At 53.0% G+C, this 20,715-nt stretch overlaps 2 protein-coding genes across 13 annotated transcripts in view; one reads left to right on the top strand and one right to left on the bottom strand.

Moving 5' to 3' along the window:
• KDM5B (lysine demethylase 5B) overlaps positions 1 to 8,501 on the bottom strand; it is a 73,768-nt gene extending 65,267 nt beyond the window's left edge. For 2 of the 5 annotated variants that reach the window (XM_061381746.1, XM_061381747.1), the window contains exon 1: positions 8,170 to 8,465. In XM_061381746.1, coding sequence (XP_061237730.1) covers positions 8,170 to 8,358 — 189 coding nt within the window. In that variant the 5' untranslated portion in view covers positions 8,359 to 8,465. The other 3 variants (XM_061381745.1, XM_061381748.1, XM_061381749.1) reach the window with 3 other exon arrangements.
• A 6,181-nt stretch (positions 8,502 to 14,682) lies between these two features.
• On the top strand, positions 14,683 to 20,715 carry LOC133227333 (alpha-1,3-mannosyl-glycoprotein 4-beta-N-acetylglucosaminyltransferase-like protein MGAT4E). 8 transcript variants are annotated; one of them, XM_061381776.1, is made up of 6 exons: positions 16,712 to 17,115; positions 17,246 to 17,273; positions 17,484 to 17,509; positions 18,166 to 18,332; positions 18,596 to 18,725; positions 19,529 to 20,715. In XM_061381776.1, exons 4-6 carry the CDS (start codon positions 18,174 to 18,176, stop codon positions 20,665 to 20,667), a joined length of 1,428 nt encoding a protein of 475 aa, XP_061237760.1. In that variant the 5' UTR covers positions 16,712 to 17,115; positions 17,246 to 17,273; positions 17,484 to 17,509; positions 18,166 to 18,173; the 3' UTR covers positions 20,668 to 20,715. The 8 variants fall into 8 exon arrangements, with proteins under 8 accessions (XP_061237757.1, XP_061237759.1, XP_061237760.1 ...); XM_061381773.1 differs by lacking the exons at positions 16,712 to 17,115; positions 17,246 to 17,273 and adding an exon at positions 14,683 to 14,796 and having other exon boundaries at positions 17,484 to 17,702; XM_061381775.1 differs by lacking the exons at positions 16,712 to 17,115; positions 17,246 to 17,273 and adding an exon at positions 14,748 to 14,796.

The following is a 20,715-nucleotide window of genomic DNA, read 5'->3' as shown; positions in this document are numbered from 1 at the left end:
AACCTAGGTCTCCTGCATTGCAGGCAGATTCTTTATCAACTGAGCTACTAGCTAATACCAACCTTCAAAAACAAATTACCCTGGATCCTAAACCAAATTTTAAACCCTATTCCCCTAAAAAAAATTTTGATGAGCAATTATCCTAAGTATTCATTGGAAGGACTGATACTGAAGCTGAAACTCCAATACTTTGGCCACATGATGCAAAGAACTGACTCACTGGAAAAGACCCTGATGCTGGGAAAGATTGAAGGCAGGAGAAGGGGACGACAGAAGATGAGATGGTTGGATGGCATCACAGACTGGGTGGACATGAGTTTGAGTAAGCTCCAGGAGTTGGTGATGGACAGGGAAGCCTGGCGTGCTGCCATCCATGGGGTCACAAAGAGTCAGACACGACTTAACTGAACTGAATTATCTATTACATAAGTTAAAGATATATTTTACATATGGAATACAGGAAAAGTCACAAGGTTATTAGAGAAAAAAATTGTTACTAAAAAGTTTAAAAAAAAAAAAAAAAGTAGTTACAGAGAGGAACCCAGAAGAATGGGCCGCCTTCTAGTGTAGCTGTTAAAACCCCAAACCCTTAGCTACGCAAACCCTGAAGCCAGCCTTCCACTGGGAAATCTGGTAGCTGTTCTCAATTTGTTCAAAATGCATCATAATATTGGATAAGAGCCTCTCTGGGAGAAGAAAAAAGCTTGGAATATCTGGAATTTTACCAAAGGGGGTTACACTCCAAAAATCCTCTTTGCAGACCTTGCTCATCGCCATGCCCGCACCTCCCTTCCTGCAGATAAAGATATCAGAGCACAAACCCTGAGATAGCCTTGCGCTCCTTGTCCAAGTCAAAGCCTGGCAGGGATGAGACGGTCCCATCTGGTTTAAATATCACCAAATGATGAGCTGGTACAACCACACAGAAAATTGGGAGGATCTTGCCTTAAAGACCTTGTAATTATGTGGTTTTGATAGGATTTGTTCTTTGTCTCTGGAGCTACAGGACTGGAGTAGATGGCCACATTCAGATACCTGTGTGCCTCACAGGAACACATGCCTAACAAAAGCCCCAGCCAAGTGCTGAAAAAACACATTCAGGTTTAAACTTAGTTCTCTAACACTACAATTTGATCAAGCTGTGAGGTGGCAAGAATTAATGTAGGAATGCACAAAAGTCTGCCTAGGGCCACACGAGGAACACAGCTAGGAAGACAGAGCTCAACCTAGCTACATGTTCTTAATTAAAATACTCAACATTCAAAGGTTGTAAAACTTGGTATGTACACCAGTGGACTGTGTCTTAACACATTTAGAAAACAGTACTGATAATATATTTGAACAACAAAAGTGAGAAATCCAGATTTGTATGACTGTATAGCAATTCTAATGAGCTTTATTTTTAAAAAGTTTGCTACTTGTCAGTAATAGAATAGAACATACTCAGGCTCTGTCCTGAGGACCAAATTAAGCCTTCTCTCCCACCTGTTCTACCTTTCTCCCCACTTCACTAGTAAAACTCAATTCTACTAACCATCCTGTCAGGAAAGCACTGGGACTATTTAAATTATGTTAGATAAAATAGAATGCTCTCCATCGGCAGGGCTTCCACAGCCATCCCAACACAAAGCTTTCCAAATACAAACTCCTCCCTGTACAACACACATGCACTGCAAATTTTCTGAAATAATTTCTAACACCTCTACCTGAAAAAAAAAAAAAAAAATTTTTTTTTTTCTTTTTTTTTAAACTTCAATTTTAAAGAACACTTAGGTACAGAAAAGTTTTACCTAAACCAATAGAAGAATTACACTCTGTATATTCTAGTTTTGATGCTGGGCTTTTGACTTTTTCACTTTTTCAAATCCCTTCGCTGTAAGAGAAAATGAGGGATATGCATTTGGCCCTAACCCTTGTCTCTGTAAATCTGTCCCCAGACTCTTCTTAGCAGTTAGCAAACATAAGCTTTGGAATTTAAGCTCCTTGCAAACCATCAATTAATTAGTCTGGACAGCAGCCCTAGGTCAGTGTCAGATCTTCTTATAGCAGGTAAGAAGGCATACATTGGGAAAAAATGACTTTGTCCAAGGTCATGATGGCGTTAGATTCAAGATTCTACTCACTCATTTTACAAAATCAACACTGACTCCTTCTTTTATATAACATAAAAAAAAAAAAACCCACATATACTCTCCTTGATAAAAGTTTATTTTTATCCCTGCTAAGTATTTCTTAAATTCTACATCTGTCGTAAAATAACAGATCTCCAAGTGAAATGGAATCAACAAGTTTAAAAAAAAAAAAAAAAAGCCATTCATTATGTCTTCTGCCTAGGGATGTTTTAGTTTAGTGCCTGAAAAACAAAGTTATGATGGGGGCGGGGGGGGGGGGTGCGGTGAGGGGCGGTGGAGGGCATGTAGACTTTAAGGGGATAGAAAACAGTTGTCAACAGCCTGACTTTTAAATGGCTCCTTGTAAACATTTGAGGTCACCTAAATGCTCATCCCCAATTCTGCTAAAACAGTAACCGAACCACTGAAGCTGGAGTCAATCACCATCTTCACAGCAAGTAAACCTAATGACATCCTGCCCAGCAACTCATCAGACCCTTGCCTCTCATCTCCTTCAAACTCATTTTCCAGAAGGGACTTGGTTCTGCTTCTCACTCACTCCCGACTCCCAGCTGCATTCTGTTGAGATGATGTCTGTCAGACGGGAAGATGGACCCAGAGTGGGCAAGGGAACAAGGGGCACCACCTCCCACCACCAGCCTCTGTGACCAGGCGCTCCCACAGACGTGTCACAAACATACCACAAGGCAACAAACCACTAGAGAGACTGAGAAGTCCAATCCCCATCCCGAGTAGGCAGAGAGGCCATCTCTCCCTAACAGAACCTCATTCCTAGCTGCCCAAATCTCACTCGCCCTGGGTAAGACAAGAGCTAAACCAAGTTGTTCTCTCCAATTGAGGTCACTAGTTTACTCTCAATGCCTATGTTGCTACTCTGCCTTCTGCTCTCTTACACCCAGGAAAACACATAAAGGGACCATGTGGTGTATGTTTATTTTTGTAACTTAAAAAATTTCATTTATACTCTGGAAATGAAGGTTCTAGCAGAGCAAAGTAACTAGTCCTAAGTCCAGAAAGACAATTTAGATGATTAAAAACAATGTAACAGATGAACGGATGTGATGACTCTGGGCCACATCTAAAGGTGTATGGCAATGATGCTTTAAGTGCAGTGATCTATAATTAAAAGTTTGAATTTTTTTAAGACAAGAATGCATTTAGTCAAGTTCTCCCATCCTACAATTACGGAACTAAGAGTCCTAGTTCCCCAGAGATGGCTTTACCCCATAGTCTCCATAAACTTGGAGATCGCAAAAGCAAAGTCACCGCTGAATTCATCCAATAGTTAGTTACAGAAAAAGGAGCATTTTTAGAAGCATTTTCTGCAGTGTACAAAGGTGTTATCTCACTTTTCTCTTTGTTAATCCCATGCTAGGACACAGCAGTTAATAAGTACTTAGGAAATCCTTGTTAAGCTGCATACAATTCTCATGTCTTAAACAAATTTCTTGCAACTCAGATTTTAAAATCCAGTTACTAGTGTCTCAAACTCTTAAGTAATCCAAACTAAATGAGTGGCCCAATGATACGGCAGGATCCACTCCAAGGAACTTATCAGTGTGCTTCTGATGACTCCTCTTCAAGGGGCCCAAACTTAGACATTTCTGAAAGTACAGTCAGTCCTTTAGTTCTCAACACGTATTCCACATAATTTAAAAAAAAAAAAATGAGGCTGCAATGGTCTTCTAGCTCATAAAACAGGTATATTAGCATAATCCCCAAAGAATATATAATTCTCTTGGAAAGGAAAAATCAGACCACCAGCTCAATGCAAGGGCTATACAATGGAGAAAGCAAGGTCTTTCCTGGTTACTGGTTTTTAAACCCAAAGATGGCCTCTGCCAAGAGATACACAAGTAGACTTCGTGGAACCTAAACCCAGGGACCTAATTAATTAGCACTTTCATTTTGGGGCATGAGCTGTCCCTCTATCCTTTTCTATAGCCAAACTTTAATGTGGTCCAATTAGAACAACAATGAGAGGTTACAAAAGCCTACAGAAAGCTATTTTACAGCACATAAACCAGATTCCTTCTTTTTTTTAATTGAATAGTTCACAATGGTATTTTTGCCTTTCTAAAAGAAAACTCTCTCACTGGCAGATTACTGTATGCCTATATTAAAGTATCCTAAATATCCTGGACTTTGTTACTGTCACCCAAACTGAACAAGTAAATGAGTTGACTACTGATCAACCAGAAATAAAGAAAATTAAGTATCTTAGAGACAAAAAATGAAATTGACGGTTGATCATTTTCTCTAATTTTCCTTGTAGCTCTCTCTCAATAATGAACTCAATCCTCCAGTTTTAAATTGCAACAATTAACACTCTTCAAAGGCAATTCTCTCTTCATTCTGCTCTTTAAAAAAGGTTTAGACTGCATGTTTAAAAACAAATCCTATAACCACAGGAAGGGAAACTTCTCCACTGGGGGTAGGGACATAAATCTTTAGCTGCCTCCTATGTTTGTAATATCACTTGCATTCCATTCTATGAGTCTATTAATTTGTTGATTGGTTAACTAAGAGTAAGTTAGATGGATATCTAAGGATCTGGGTGTGACCAATTTACCATTGGCAAAGTCAAATTTAGCTAAACACCCATCCACAGACTACAACAAATGAAGTTTGCTTTTACTTTAAGGCAGACACATTTACAAACTAAAACTGCAGGACTTACTTAACCCAGCCTCCTATCAAGTGAGAAAAAAAAGTTCTTTTGAGAGGCATAGTTCTAAATCTGTCTTAAAAAGTGGTTAAAATCTGGTTCAGGCTTTCTTCTGGGGTGGGGTGGAGGGGTGATGAACAAGCTCTAACAACTGATGATGGTTGTAAGAACTCCATGAAAATACTAAAAACTACTGAACTGCAGTTTAAACTGAAGAACTGTATACTGTGTGTACATATATATATATATATAAACAAAACTGTGTGGTTTTTTTTTTTTAATTGTAAATTCTTCCTTTGCTCAAGGATATGTCTATTGATAAGCGTTTCCCCCCAAATGTTAAAAGATTTAAGGCGGCAAAGAATCAAAGAGAAAAACTTCAGGACACCAAAGAAACTGGGAAAACAACAAAGAGGATGAGGCCAAAGTCAAGCAAAAGCAACACCAGGGAGAAGGACGGGCAGGAAGGACAGACGGGCACCTGTCACTCAAACCTCCCCCACACACAGAGGTACACTTGCGTTCCTCCCTGCTCCTCAGGGCAGAACCAACAGGCTCAGAGATGCTGACTGTTCAAAGTTTTACACTCTGGCTATAAAGTCAAAGGGATTAAACTAATGGCCACAATAAGTTAAAGTTGAAAAATGTGTCTACTGTGCCATCTGGGGTTTGACTTAAATCTCCGACTTCTGGATACCACCAGAGAAGAAATTTGTGGAATCTGCCTAGCTATGGGCAAATGATGTATGTTTGAGAACAACAGAGTCGCTTACTGAAGCCATCAAATATATTCCAATCAAGCTCAGGAGACTCAGAAATTCACTGACCAGCCAACTAGTTTTTGCCTAATAATTACACCCCTAAAATTAATCATCTCCAAATACCACAAAGTGACATGGAAATACAATTTGTCCTTAAAAAGAAATCTAAGTACATCAAGGAGGAAATGAAAATTTGCATTTTAAGGGTAATAACACCAAAAGTCAGATTACTTGTAAACTGAAGAAAGAAATCCAGGAAGCCAGACACTTGATGTAATTTGAAAAAAGATTTACGTCCATCTTTAAACCTGTAACTCAGGATTTGGGTAATGTCTTTTTGATTTATTACCTTTTATCACATTTACCTTACTATATTTCAAACAAATTTCTGTGAACCTCAAGTTTTCAATAGCCAAGTAGTTTAGGACCATCACTGAGAAGCAGCTATAAACTGAAGCTACCTTAAATACCATTAATTAAAGATGCAAAGGTTCAGGACAAAAAGAAATAGAAATACTTTGTAATTCTTCCCCTTACTTTGAAAAGTAAAATACCAGTAAACCCAATCAATCCCCATTTTAACAGTCATTCGTTTTCCAAAAACTTAGTGGTCATAATCATCTAGAAACACAAGCATTACACAGCTATCACCATGGAAAACATTTCCTATCTCTTGGTTTGTTGTTGGTTTATTTCAACTATATGAAACCACTTGTTCACAGAAAACGGTTTCTAAAACAGCCATTGCTTACATCCTCATCTCTTAAGTCTTTGTTCCAACAAGACCCTTCTTCGAGAGCTACAACTTCTGGAAAGGTTTCTCTTTTTGTGGTTGTATCAACAATAAATACTCCCAAACTCTTTCCAATTGGCACAAGAGTTTCTTACATAAAGGAGGAAGCAAGCCTCCTCCACACAAAGGAGGTCTCCAAAACACAGCACTGGTTATGTTTGTGGAGTGTTTGTGCCTCTTGAACACCCTTTCTCGGGCTGTGGTATGTACCACTCTCTATACAAAATGGTGGCCATCATGTCTGTCAGACATTCAGAATGGGGAAAGACAGAAAGATTACACGTTTTGCAGGGCTTACAATTAATATTCTGGCCAAGATGAGGAAATGAGTAGCCAAACCTAAGCTGAGCAACACTACCTTTTTAGGAAAAGAGCCTCCCAAAAGACACGGGATAAGACACTGGATAAAGGGTTTACCCCAGCCCTAGTGCACCACAATACCAACATGGAGGACAACTCACTCCCAGGAAGCGACTGCACACATTTGGGCTACCGAGAACTTACTCAACTTGCCTAGTTTCAGAAGAGATCCCCACTAAGGCAAACGCACTCCTCACATTCAGCGTCCCTAACGCACGACACAAAGCTCCACGGCTACCTGTCGGCGCCCGCCCCCCTCTTCCAGAACTAAGCCCGGGGCCCCGGGGCCCCGATCCCCGCACAACTTCTGCAGGCCTCTGGCTCCAGCCGACGCGCACTTCCCCTCAGCAACGGCAAGCAACCGTGTCCACTTCTGGAGAGCGGGGCATCGACTTCCAAACGTCTCCCCCACACCGGCGGACCAGCTATTTTCGGAGGCAGGAATTTCACCTCCGTTTCAAACTACTCCAAGAAAAACTCCAGAGTATCCAGCGCGCGTTCCGCCCCGGGGGCCGGGGGCGGCGGGGTCTCCCGCGACACGGCCCCCGGGCGCAGGGCTACGCGCGAGCCCCGCACCTCCAACGTCACCACAAGAGCGAGCCCCGGGCGAGGGGCGGGGGGCCGGGGGCTTCCTCCGAGGGGGCGGGGGCGCGGCCTCCGCGGCTCCTCCAAGCGTCCGGAGGCAGTTACAGCTCCGGCCAACGGTCGCGGGGCGTCCAACCGCCGCCAGGCCGCCTCGGCCCCGGCGGGTCCCGACGGTGGGCGGCGGGGGCGGGGGAGGGGCCGCGGCCGTTGCGGCCGTTGGGGCGACCTCGGGACCACCCCCCTCACGCCCACCCGGGCTGGGGCTGCCGCGGGCCGGCGGAGGCCTCCGAGGCTGACACCGCCCGCCGCGGGCGGCTCTCGGGCCGGGGGCCCGGCCGCGCGGGGGTCGCGGAGGGCCTTGGGCGGCCGCCCCCCGAGGCCCACGCGCACGCCCCCTCGGCCCGGCCCGCGGTCTCCCCGCCCGGCGCCGCCGCCCCGGCTCGCCCCCGGCCCCGAGGACCTGCCGAGGGTCCGGAGCGGGGCGAGGGGCCGGGGCCGGAGGGTGGGGCGCCAGGTGAGGCCGCCCGGACCGCCGCCGCCTCCACACAAAGGACCAGGGGCTCCGCCGCCATATTGAAAACTTTCCTCCTCGCGACAACTCGCGGGGCGCGCACCCCGCACCCCCGGCGCCCCGCACCCGCGGCCCCCGCGCCCGCCCGCCGGCCGCCCGCCCGGCCGCCCTCGGCCCCCGCGGCTCCGGCGCACGGCCGCGACCCCGGGGCCGGTGCCCCCGCCTCTCCGTCCGGATCCGAACCCCGGCCCGGCCGCGCTCCGTCCGCCGCCCCCGCGCCCGGCGCCCCGCGCCCCGCGCCCCGCGCCGAGGCCCGGCCGCCCGGTCCCCGCCGGCCGCGCGCCCCGCTCGAGACTCACCGGCGGCGGCCGCACCTTGCAGATCCCGGTCTGCTCGGCTATGGGCCGTATCTTGTGGATGAAGGCGAAGGGATCGGCGAACTCCTCCCAGCTGGGCTCGAAGACCGGGCACTCGGGCGGCGGCAGGAACTCCCCCAGTGGGCCGGGACCGCCGAGGGCCGGCACGGGGCGCGGGCCGGGGGCCTCCATTTCTCGCGGCGCCGCGGACGCGGCTGGGTGCCCGGCCTCGGCCTCCTCAGACGCCTCGGCCTTCCTCCTCCTCCTCCTCCTCCTCCTCAGATCCGGCTGCTCAGACTCCGACTCCGACTCTGACTCCGACACCGACCGACGACGCCGCGCCTCCCCAGCCACGCCGTGCGCCTCCGCCGCCACGGCGAGGAAAAGGAGTCCCACCCCACCCCCATCCCCACCCAGCCCGCGCCGAGCGCCCGCCCCTGGGCCGGGTGGGGCGGCCCCCGGGAACGGATCGCGGCCTCACGGTTCAGCCCAGCCGGCCTCCACTGACCGTTGACTGCGTGCCAGAGTCCCCTCCCTCCCTCAGGAAGTTACGGGTCTGGGGGAGAGGCTGGGCTCACGGGTGGACCCTCCGTCCCGCCCCGCCTCATGGGAGGCGCCCTGGTGGAAGTCCGCAGACATTTGGTCAGACCCCCGGGGGGCGTGGGGTATCGGGGCCGGAGGCGGCTTTTCCAGGTAGAGGGGACAGCTCGAACGTGACAACAGCCTAGAGGTGAGAAAACAGGAGGATAAGAAATTAGCACTCTGTACTAGGCCTGTGCACGTGCTCTCATGATGAATTTTTAATATACACAACAACCTACGAGGCAGGTACTCGTTTCCATTTACACATAAACCCAGCCAGGCGCAAGTTGATCAGGCCATTTGCCCAAGTTGCATATAGGCCAACAAGTGGTGGAGACACCACCTAACCGGAAGGTAGGGTGTTGCAGGGAAGAGTGCTCCTTGAGCAACAAGACGGCGGGTGTGGACAGTGGTATGTTAGCTGCTTGCGTCTGCGCTTCATCCTGCGCGGGAGTCCCTGCTATTGTCCCCATTTTACAGAGCAGACAATAAAGGCACAAATTAGTAACTTTAAGAGATGATAACACTTTTGACACATTTGGGGAGGTGGGGAGGATAATGTCCTGCCCCAGAAAAGGGAAGAGAGGGAATTCAAAACGTAGAACTTCAACCCTAAAAAAGACCTCTTTCCTCTAGAAAGGAGCCAAACCCACGAAGGACTGTTCGCCAGAGCCTCCTTGGTAGGTAGGTATCAACCGAGTCCTAGTCCTGCTGTTAGATTCACCTGAAGAAAAGTCTCTTGTCCTTGAGGATCCTTCCTCTAAAAGGCCACGGAGGGGAGAAGCCTCCTCTTCAGAAAGTTCTGAAGTAAACCCAAAGGTCGTTGGAGAAGGCAGATCCTTCCCTTGCTGTCTAGGGCTTTGTGATCTTGCTAAGCCAGGGCGACGGAGGCTGAAACCAAGGGCAGCTGACCCCCTATTAAGTCGTCAGTATACAGTGGATGTGAGATTGCAGGTTAGAATGTGCTCATGTGTTCACAGAATCTAGCTGGGGGTGTAGAGAAATCTGTTGCAGAAAGTTTTAACTTGGCTGAATATTTGAAAATTTTTCACAATAAAATGTTGGGGAGAAAAGTCCTCGTTGTTGCTCTTTGCCCTGGGCTCTAGAGGGTCTTGCTGGGGTGGATTTCCTGTCCTGTGCTCTCTCCCGGGAGCAGGGATAAGACTGTTATCACACTGAACACTGGCATCCTCCAAGAGAACTCCAGACCCGTAGGGATTACAGCCGAGAAGCAGGACAGCGAGCCCGTCCCCAGCTACCCCCGGGTCGCCCCCGCACCGCAGCTTCCCGGCCCCGCGTCCGCCACTTCCGGTAGAGCCCAGAGCCACGGGATTCCGTGGCCGGCAAACAGGGCAGCAGCTGCCCCTCCCCAAGGACGCGCCTTGCAGCTGAGGGAGGGTCGGCGGCGGGGCCTCGAAGGGAGCTGGGAGGGGCTGCTCGGCCCGCGGGGACGCGGAGGCGCTCTCGACCCTTTATGATGCGTGTTTACATGCGCGGAGGGATCCTTCCAGCTGACAGCCGCGCCGCGCCGGCCCTTCTTTTTTTAAAGAGCCCGGCCGCGGGCGCTGATTGGCCGGCCGGCGCGGGCGCTGATTGGCCGGCCGGCGCAGCGCTCGGGGGCGGGGCGCGCGCTGCATTGTCTGCTCCGCGGCGGCCCGGCGGCCTGGAGGCTGTGCTCGCTCGCTGCCGGTGGTCCGGCTCTCGGGGCCGAGGGCAGCGAGGCGGGGGCGGGCCGGCATCGCTTTGCGGGCCGGGGCCGGCGAGGGGTAGCGCCGGCAGCCGGAGCGGAGCCGAGCCCCATCCGGGTGCCACGTCTCCAGTAACCCCTCCTCACCCGGCACGACACCCCGCCCCGCGGGGCTCAGTCTCTGGCCGCAGCATCTGTGCCTCCCTGGAGCCGAAAACACGGCCTTGGGGTCTCTATCCTCCCTTCCCCGTCCCGCTCAGCCTGCGGGCCTCCCCCCAGCCTGCACCAGCTCCGCAGCCCGCGCGCCAGGCCGGCCGCGCGGTGTCGGGGCACACCGCATTCCTTCCGGAAGCCGCGCTGCACACTCGCAACCCAGGGCACGACGTGGTCCCGCGCCCACCCCCGACTGGGCTTCAGGAGCGGAGAGGCCGGCTCCCCGGCGGGGGCGGCCAGCGCGGCACGTAGCGCACGTGGAGGGCCGCTCGCGCCCGCCGCCGCCTCCCCCGGCTTCCGGGGCGCGCGGTGCGCCTACCCTCGGCGCGGCGTCCCTTCCACTCCACCCGTCCCTCCCCAGCCCTCGTGGGCCTCCTCTCTGCCCTCCTTTCCTCTGATTTCCCCGACGCACAGGCCTCTTCCCGGCCTGCTCACAGTCCAGCTCGGCTCCTCCCTCTGGTGCGCTGTCGTCATCCCCCACCCCTCTGGGGGCCCTGGAATGTTTGGTGTCGGATGTCCCCCGTGGAGACAAACCCACAGACCCCGAGACCCAGGCTGAGCTGCCGCCTCGGTGGCCTCCGTGTTTTACTTTATTTTGTGCACTCCCACAACGTGTCTCTGTTCCTGCACCTTTAACTCGGTATTTGTCTTTTTCCACCTCCGTCCCTGCCCTCTCACCCTGGGGGTTGTAAACCGCTGGAAGGGAGGGAGCCAAAGCCTCCAGCCCCGAGCCGAAGGGGAGGGGAAAATGGCCTTTATGGTGGTCCGTGGCTCCGTCTGGCCGAGGATGGAGTTTTGGACCGGACAAGGAGATGAACTTGGCTCCCAGGGGAGGCAGGAAGAGATCGCACCACAGGGCCCACCTCCTGGGCTGAGCCCTGGTCATTCCCGCTTCTCCGCTGCCCCGCTCGGTGCCGCCGGAAGTCTCTTCGGTGGGACCCGTGCGCTCCCGGTTCTGCCCCACCCCCGCCATGGGCACGTCCGTGCAGGTCCACTCCCACCGTGACAAGGGGCTCAGCCCTGGGCTACTGGCCCTGGGCAGCTGGGTCTGGGTCCCAGGGAGGCGCCTGATAACTAAATACCTTTTTCTCCTGCCCATTCCCTCTTCCTGTCCGGTCGTGGGAACCCTTCAGCCTGGAGGGACCTGGGCTCAGGACTTGGAGTCACCTGGCTGAGGCGTGGGGCGGGGCGGCGTCCTCACCCCAAGGTGTTTCCTCCCATTCAGGTTGGGCCGCTTTGGAAGTTCTGGGCTCTGCTGGGAAAAGCTGAAGAGGCAGAGAGAAAAGCACACATCTCTGTTCACCCCTCGGCCACTGCTGTCACCCTAAGAAAGGGACTAGGGGCCCTCAGGTGGTCGGAGTGTTTGGAATTCTCTGAATCCGGGGTGAAAGTCTTGCAACAGGAATAAAACTTTACTTCAGAGTTTCCCGGAGCACTCCCAAATCCACCACGGTCATTTGAAATCCGGCGCTCAACCAATCCTGTCACATGTCCAGCACAGGGTCTGACAGTCCTGACACCAGCTCCCTTTCTCCCCTCCCCTGGCAGGGGGCACCTGGAGACACTGCGGGGCCGGGAACCAGATCTGCCCGGGCTGGAGTGATCCGTAGTCTGTTGGACACCCCAGGACTGTGAAGTAGATGGGTTGTTGTTGTTTAGTTGCCAAGTCCTATAAGGCTATTTTTGCAACCCCATGGACTGTAGCCCGCCAGGCTCCTCTGTCCTTGGGATTTCCCAGGCAAGAATACTGGAGTGGGTTGCCATTTCCTCCTCCAGAGGATCCTTTCAACCCAGGGATCAAACCTGGGTCTCCTGCTTGGCAGGTGAATTCTTTACCAATGAGCAACCAGGGAGGCCGAAGTATAATAGATCGGTAATATTAATAAATTAAAACTGGAAAATTCTGAGAGAGATGGGAATACCGGACCACCTGACCTGCCTCTTGAGAAACCTGTATGCCGGTCAGGAAGCAACAGTTAGAACTGGACATGGAACAGACTGGTTCCAAATAGGAAAAGGAGTACATCAAGGCTGTATATTGTCACCCTGCTTATTTAACTTCTATGCAGAGTACATCATGAGAAACGCTGGGCTGGAAGAAGCACAAGCTGGAATCAAGATTGCCGGGAGAAATATCAATAACCTCAGATATGCAGATGACACCACCCTTATGGCAGAAAGTGAAGAGGAACTAAAAAGCCTCTTGATGAAAGAAGAGAGTGAAAAAGTTGGCTTAAAGCTCAACATTCAGAAAACTAAGATCATGGCATCTGGTCCCATCACTTCATGGGAAATAGATGGGAAAACATTGGAAACAGTGTCAGACTTTATTTTGGGGGGCTCCAAAATCACTGCAGATGGTGACTGCAGCCATGAAATTAAAAGACGCTTACTCCTTGGAAGGAAAGTTATGACCAACCTAGATAGCATATTCAAAAGCAGAGACATTACTTTGCCAACAAAGGTCCGTCCAGTCAAGGCTATGGTTTTTCCCTTGGTCATGTATGGATGTGAGAGTTGGACTGTGAAGAAAGCTGAGTGCCGAAGAATTGATGCTTTTGAACTATGGTGTTGGAGAAGACTCTTGAGAGTCTCTTGGACTCCAAGGAGATCCAACCAGTCCATCCTAAAGGAGATCAGTCCTGGGCGTTCATTGGAAGGACTAATGCTGAAGCTGAAACTCCAATACTTTGGCCACCTCATGCGACGAGTTGACCTATTGGAAAAGACCCTGATGCTGGGAAAGATTGAGGGCAGAAGGAGAAGGGGCTGACAGAGGATGAGATGGCTGGATGGCATCACTGACTCGATGGACATGAGTTTGGGAAAACTCCAGGAGTTGATGATGGATAGGGAGGCCTGGAGTGCTGTGATTCATGGGGTCGCAAAGAGTTGGACACGACTGAGCGACTGAACTGAACTGAACTGAATATTAATAAACAGTAAAAAGCCGTTTCTCAGATGAAGAAACTGAGACTCAGAAAAACTTATCAGCCAAAGTCACACAGAGGGTAACAGAACTGGGGCTGGAATGATAACCCTGTGACCTTCCCTAAACACCAGGGTGAGGAGTGAGGGCATGGAAACCCCATCCCAGATCTGACCGCCAGCTGGCCCTCCGCTGCCCACACGTGTCCATTCTCTCCCCTCGAAGCCCCGAGGGTCTCCCGCGCTCTGGACCGTCATCTGTAGCACCTTGCTTACATTCTAATGGTTTCACAAACAGCACTCACGCCTACCCAGTGCTGGCTGAGACCCGCGAAGTAGGCTTTGTAACCCTTACGGACTCTGACCCTTGACTGGAAACCTGCTGCCTGCAGGTGAGTTTTTCCTGTTTGGCAGCTTTCAGGAAGAGGTGGATGCAGTAGCTTTTCACACCCACTCCAGGTTGGGCCACTGCTCCTGCCCCACTCGCCTGTCCGTCCGCTCACAGCAGCCTCCGTTTGTGGTGTTCATCTCTTTGGTTCGCTGTTTACTTTGGTTGATTCCTCGCATGTCTGCCATCCTCTATTCATGCTCCTACCTCTGCCCACAGCCCTTCAACTAGAGGCATCACTTCCTGCCCTGTCTTTTCCCATCTTATCCCATACAGGCGCCCAGTATAAAGCCAGGACCTAGCATAGTCTCCAACTCTCCCAAGACCTGACCTAAAGCAGAGGCCAAAAACTCAGATGCCTAACAGGGGACAGAAAGAATTCTGAAGAAGAGAATGCACTTCCAGCTTCCCAGGGCCGTCACTGCTCAGGCCAGGGTGACAGCAAGTTGCAATTTTCAAGAAAAGCCAAAAGTCTTAAGTGTTTATACAGTCTCTCCTAATTTTAAAACGTTCAATCTAATTTCAAAAAAACAGTGTGTGAGCCAACCAGACAAGCCTGTGGTCCAAATGTGCTCTGGGTGGAGCCACCTCCCTGGAGGGGCTGGGGGTGATCAGTTTGCTGACCTTCAGGAAGAACAATGGTTACCAAGGGAGCACCAGTGGAGACCCAGCCAGGGATGCTGGAGGGACAGAGGTGCCCTCGGGACCCCTCTCTCCTCCTCCCAGCCGGGGATCGAGTTGATGTTTCTGTGCTGTAAGGAGAGCTCTGACTTCCAGCAAAGTCCAGAGCCTACACCCAGGACTCACTGTGGCAAGAGGCACAGCATCCCAGGTGGTCACCCCTATCTGCACGCTGCAGAGGAGCCTGTCAGGGCTTAATGTTTATTTTCACTTCAAGTCCACTATACTTCAATTTAAAAATGTGTCTTTCCCCCTCTTTCACTATTGTTTGTCTCCTCTAAAGCGCTTAGAGAAGTGGGAATTAGATGTCAAGATGTGGAAATGTTCTCAAAGTGCTGTGCATCTGTTTAAGAGTCTAGAAGTAAAATCTGGGTGGGGCTTAGGAATAAAGGGAGAGGGATCTTTCAGATATGACGGAAAGGAAGGCAGTGCTGGTCTCCATGGTTGAAAAATGGTCATCGTCCCTTATCACAAAAGTGCCTGCGTTTATTCAGTGCTTGCTATAAGCAGACATTTTTCTGTGGATGATTTCTTTTCACCCTCATAAGGATATCACTGAGAGTAAGCATTATTATATTTTAGTTTCTAGATGAGGAACTGGGCTTCAGAGAGACTGAGTCATTTGGCCAAGGTCACATGGCCAATAAGTTTAGTGGAACTAGATTCTGGCCCAAGTCTGAGTCTGAGCCCAGACTCTGAGCTCTCATCCATCGCCCAGGTAGTGCCCTTCTCCGGTGAGCTGCCTGGCTCTCCTGGCACTGCAGTGTCCCTGGAACCCAGAGCTCATCATATCACAGAATCCCGGTAGCTAGTGACTCAACACATACTTGCTGAGCTAGCACTCTGGGCCAGCACTGTGCGAAGCGCTCTGGATGCAGCATGGAGTGAAGCGGAGGCCTGGCCCTCAGTCTAGTGACCAGAGACAGACAGCAACACACACAAGTAAGACAGCTTCTGGTAGAAGTCAGTGCAGAGAAGAGAGTACATAGTAGCCAATGGGAGGATGGGAGCGGGTGAGAGGTGTCTTAACCCTGATGACCTGAGGCCGCATAAAGACCCTGCGTGTCGGGAGGAGTCGGCTCAAGGAAAGTCTCCGAAGGAAAGTTCGAAGAAGATCAAATGCTAGCACTCAAGAAACAGCTTGGTTTGTCCAAAGGATGTTCACTCCCCCAAACAGCTGGGGGAAGAGGGGCGGGGTAGGGGTGGGAGATGGAGTCAAAGAGGCAGGCAGAGGGCCAGGTCAGGCAGGATCCTGGAGGCCGCGGTCTGGAGTTTGATCTCCGGTGTAAAAGGCCCCTGCGTCGTGGGGAAGGAGGACAGGGTCGGGTGGGGGCCAGTCGGGTGGTGCCAGCGGTCCAGGCAGGAGATGATGTAGCGGCAGACACGGAGAGAGGCTCAGATTCCAGATGCTTTGGGGAGGAAAAGATAACAGGACTAAGTAGATGGAATATGGAGTGTTAAGGGGAGAGAGGTAGCAAGGGTTTTTCCCATGAGGAGCTGGAAAAATGGTGGTGCTATTTACTGAGGTGGGGAGAACTTGGGGAGGAAGAGATCTGGCAAGTAGGAAGACTCTGTAGCTCTATTTCGGCTCCTGAAGACACCTCTTATCCAGATGGAGATGGTGAGTTGTCAGGTCCTTCAGAGCTCAGGAAAGAAGCTGGGGCTGGAGGTCAGACCGGCCCTAGGAGTATGTATGAAGTGACGGGTATACACACACACTGCATGCGTGCATGTATACACGCACAGGGGCGCACACATGTTCACGAGCAGTGTACACAGTAAAGCCATGGGACTGGGTCGAGGCCTGGGGCGCACGACAGGGCTGGCGGGGAAGAGGAGAAGCCAAGGAAAGAGCCTGGGAGGGAAGAGTCAGCGGCAAGAGCCGAGCTGGGCAAAGTGTCTGGAGCAGGAGGCTGAGGGAGACAGGAGAGGGAGTGTGAGATGAAGTGGGCTGGTTCAGGGCGACAGAGCTTCTAGAGCGGCTGCGGAGGCAGGGGGCAGGACTTGGAAAGGACATTTCTTTGGCGGGGGGGGTGGGGGGGGGCACGGGGGTTGCTGCTTTACCCACCGGAAGACGGTTGGCGTCCTTTTGACAGTGACGGGAATGGCCCAGTAGGGCAAGAAGCGTGGGCAGACGGCAGGAGGAAAGAGCGTCCTCACGGGGCGAGAGCAGGGAGCCGGCCACCCGGGCAGGAGGGACCCCGTCTGGGCCTCCCAGACAAGCCCAGCCCATGGGTGAGTCCTGGCCAGGGGTCCCCCTGACGACGGGGCAGCAGGCGGGACACGGAGCAGCATCACAGAGGGAGCCTAGCTCAAGGCTGGCGCACCAGGGAGGGGGCCTAGTTTGTGGTGCCGGGTCCTCCGGCACCCCAGCTCCTCTCTCTCCTGCTCGTCCAGGAGCCTGACCCGCGCAGGGTCAGGGCAGTGCCCCACCCACCCCGACCCGCCCGGGGCGGCCAGTGAGTGACAGGTAACCCGCAGGCCAGGGGCAGAGGGAACAGGGCTGTGCACTTGAGGGTGAATGCCTCCGGCTGTCGTTGTAAAGCCTTTTATTCAATATATGTATCCATGTGCTGATTTGTATCTGAATTACCCATCAGGCTAAAAGTCCTGGCTTAAGAAAACCAGGTAAGATAAGTCTAAGTCTTCCTGCCGTATGTAAGTACTGTTTTTATAACTCTTACCAAAAAGCTGAATGGTTAAGGGAGAAAAGCATGGTAACCCCTACCAAAATACTGAAGTGGCAGGGAGCCATGAAAATGGGGGAAATGAGAGAATATTGTAGCCTTGGGAGCATCATAACTACTGATGACGATTTCTTCTGTGTACTGACTGCAGAGAAAGGATCAAGCGTGGGAGACAAGGTATATTAAAGCCTTTCTTCTGATCATTTAGAAACAATCAGGAAAACACATTCTCTCTGGAGGAAAGACACAGACAGGGAAAAAGCAGCGTATGAGTGCTTTGGAGGCTGAGCCAGTCTGAATTCCTGCAGCCCATCAGTCCCGAAAGGATTTTTCTTTCGCTCTGAGTTAACAGAATTATGTTCTAATCGAGGTCTGTGAATAAGATTAAGGGTTGGAATAAATTAAGGACGTCCTTTACAAAAAGTAGGAAAGGCATCAAATTGCTTAGCACTTAGCAACACTTCAAGTTCAGCTATTTTAATAAATAGTTTGACTTTTGTTTAAAAAAGTAGGAGTGGGTGGTAACCATCTGTTTTCTAAGATAAACGGGCTTCAGCAATGAAGGCCCAGCAGACCGTGATCATTGGAGCAAGGAAAACTCGGAGAATTGGAATCTCCAGACAAATCTGCACAGAGAGGGCAGCAGAGGGCCGGGGGCAGGCGGCCTCCCCTCTGCCCCCCAGGAAGCGGGCTCCGGTCCTGGCTCAGATGGAGGGCAGGCGTGGGGACTGAGTGCACAGTGGACAGAGGACAGCTGGGAGGGGCGGGCCTGCAAGAGACGGGGGTTAGGCGTGGACGGGGGAGCTCTGCCGGCCTGTCGCCCTCTCACCCAGGCGCCGCCATGCACTGTCCCCTCCGGCACTGCTGCGTCATCTCCATGGGCCTCGGGGTCCTGTGGCTCCTGTTCATGCTGGAAGTCCCCAGGGAAGTTGAAGACGACCAGGACTGGATGGCTGTCAAGGTCCAAGCAGCGGCCTTGCCCTCGCTGTGCAGGTTCAGGGTGGGTGGGGGGTGTGGACAGCACCCACCCCTCTCACGGGAGAGCAGGAGGCTCCGAGGGGTGGGTGCGGACCTGGCTGGACCCACTGGTTCCCAGAGAAGCTGATTCCCCGTCCCCACCCCCATATCTGTTAAGGTGAGGAACACAGCAAGTACTGTGTGGGCCCTGGATACTCTGTCGGTGGTCAGACGTCCTGATGCTACGCCGGGCTTGCTCTGGGGGGAAGAGACCACTAGCAATAAAGCCTGTGCTTTATATGGCAGGAGGACCAGATGTTCCCTCTGCCAGTACCCCAGGAGGACAGCTACAGGAGAAGGAAGGGCCTGGGGCCACTAGAAGACTGGCGGAACCTCACTTCCAAATACCTGGAAAAGCTCCAGCAGAGAAAGAAGAGTGAGTTCCAAGGAGGGGAGTGGGTCCCCTGGGAGCAAGAGGGTCAAGAGGAGGAAGGAGGGGGCTCCCTGGTGTCCAGGGGTGAGGACTCTGCGCGTCCACTGCAGGGGGTGCGGTCCCTGCCCGGGGCACCAAGATCCTGAATGCCATGTGGTGTGGCCAAAAATAGAGGGAAAGAAGAAGAAGAAGGTGGGGACTCGGAGAGAAGAGACAGGGAGAGAGGGCAGGGTGCCCAGGCCTCCGTGGGCGGGCAGACAGTCCTTTCCCCGTCAGGACACCTGGTCTCAGGGATGAGGAGCAAGGAGGGGGAAGATAAGGTGGCTGCTCCCGGAAGACAGCCTGAAAGCACCTGGGAGAGGGGGGCCTTCCGGGCTCACAGCCCGACTCGCCCAGATTGCAGCTCAGGGGTGCCGGGACCCCTGGAGCCACCCGGGCTCCACAGAGCTGAGGCGCGGCTCAGGCTCCTGACTTCCAGGAGAGGGGCTCCTTCCAGGAGATCTTCTTTAAAGGAGAGCTTTGTGAAGATGAGCTAGGTAAAATCAGAAGGAATGACATTAATGTGTGTGCTCAGTGCTTAAACCATGGGCAGCAGAACCGTGGCTCCAGGAAGCCTCGGAGGCCGCGGGGAGTAGCACCCTGGCTTGGGGCTCCTCGGGCTTCGGCGTGCACACCAGGCACCTGCGACGGTGTCCAAGCGCAGAGTCCAGGTGGGGGCCGCACCCCACTCCAGGGGGGCGAACGGGAGCAGGCAGGCGTGAGAGAGCCGGCGCCCCGCCCCCTGACGCCGCCACTTGCCTCCCCAGCGTGGCTGACGGTGGGCATCTCCTCGCGGCCCCGGCCGGGGCCCGACCCCAGCGGCCTCCTGTACACTCTCCTCTCGGTGTTCCGCGCCACCTCGAAGGTGGAGCAGAAGCGCCTCACGGTGTTGGTCCACCTGGCGGGCGCCGACCCCGCCTGGCTCGCGGAGACCGTCCTGAACATTTCCAGCCTCTTCAGCCCGCAGATCTTGGCGGGGCAGCTGCTGCTGATCCACGCCCCCCCAGACGCCTACCCGCCCGCGGGCGCCGGGGCCTCCGGCCGGGAGCTCTACTCCGAGCAGAACGTGGATCACGCCTTCCTCATGAGCTCTGCCTCGAAGCTCTCGGAGTACTTCCTGCTGCTGGAGGACAACGCCTTCTGCGCCCCCAACTTCATCAGCCACGTGCAGTGGAAGGTGGACACGCTGCGGTCTCAGCCCTGGGCCTTCCTGGAGTTCGCCAACCTGGGCGTCCTGGGCAAGCTCTTCCGCAGTAGCGACCTGCCGACGCTGGCCCACTTCCTGCTCCTCTTCTACCGGGAGAAGCCCCTCGACAGGCTGCTCGCCCACTTCCGTGTCCTCCTGGCCCAGAAGGACCCCATCCTGTGCACGCCCTTCCTCTTCTACCACAGAGCCACCTACCACCCCCTGAACGACAGGCAGAAGGCATCGGGCGCGCGCAGGAAGAGCCCCTACGCCCCTGACAACCCGCCGGGAACCGCCTTCACCGACATGAAGGTGTTCGAGGTCCACTTCCCCTGGGAGGCCTACACTCTGGACGAGTCCTTCTTCTGGACCCACAACGTGAGTGCTGGCAACCACCTGACGGTCATCCTGAACCAGCCAGCCGACCTGAGGAGGGTGCAGGTGCTGACGGGCACCATCGTGGAAGGCAGGCACGCCCTGGAGAAGGGGCAGGTGGAGCTGGGCTACGGGCCCGAGGGCATGCCGCAGCGCTGCTCCAGCTTTGTCCTGCTGGGCCGCCTCCTGGAGGGGCAGCTGGATCAGGAGGTAGTGCCCAGGTCTGTGGGGCACCAGGTGAGCTGCGTGAGGCTGCTGGCGAACGCCAACCAGGCAGGCGGGCTCATCGTCAGGCACATTTACCTCTGGGAGGAGCATGCCAGAGACACGGGCCACTCGGGATGAAGACAGACCAGGAAGACAATGAAAAATTAAAATCTTGCAGCCACATCA

This window comes from Bos javanicus, chromosome 16 (genome assembly GCF_032452875.1).
Source record: "Bos javanicus breed banteng chromosome 16, ARS-OSU_banteng_1.0, whole genome shotgun sequence".
NCBI lineage: Eukaryota > Metazoa > Chordata > Mammalia > Artiodactyla > Bovidae > Bos > Bos javanicus.
The sequence above is the reverse complement of the archived record's forward strand: the minus strand, read 5'-3'. Positions and strand labels throughout refer to the sequence as shown.

What these genes read in the sequence shown, in the direction of transcription:
- LOC133227333 (XM_061381773.1), top strand. Translation starts at nt 18,174, where the DNA reads ATGCACTGTCCCCTCCGGCACTGCTGCGTCATCTCCATGGGCCTCGGG. An exon ending in CCTCGCTGTGCAGGTTCAGG is followed by an intron (nt 18,333 to 18,595) that starts GTGGGTGGGGGG and finishes TTTATATGGCAG; the next exon opens with GAGGACCAGATGTTCCCTCT. An exon ending in GCTCCAGCAGAGAAAGAAGA is followed by an intron (nt 18,726 to 19,528) that starts GTGAGTTCCAAG and finishes TTGCCTCCCCAG; the next exon opens with CGTGGCTGACGGTGGGCATC.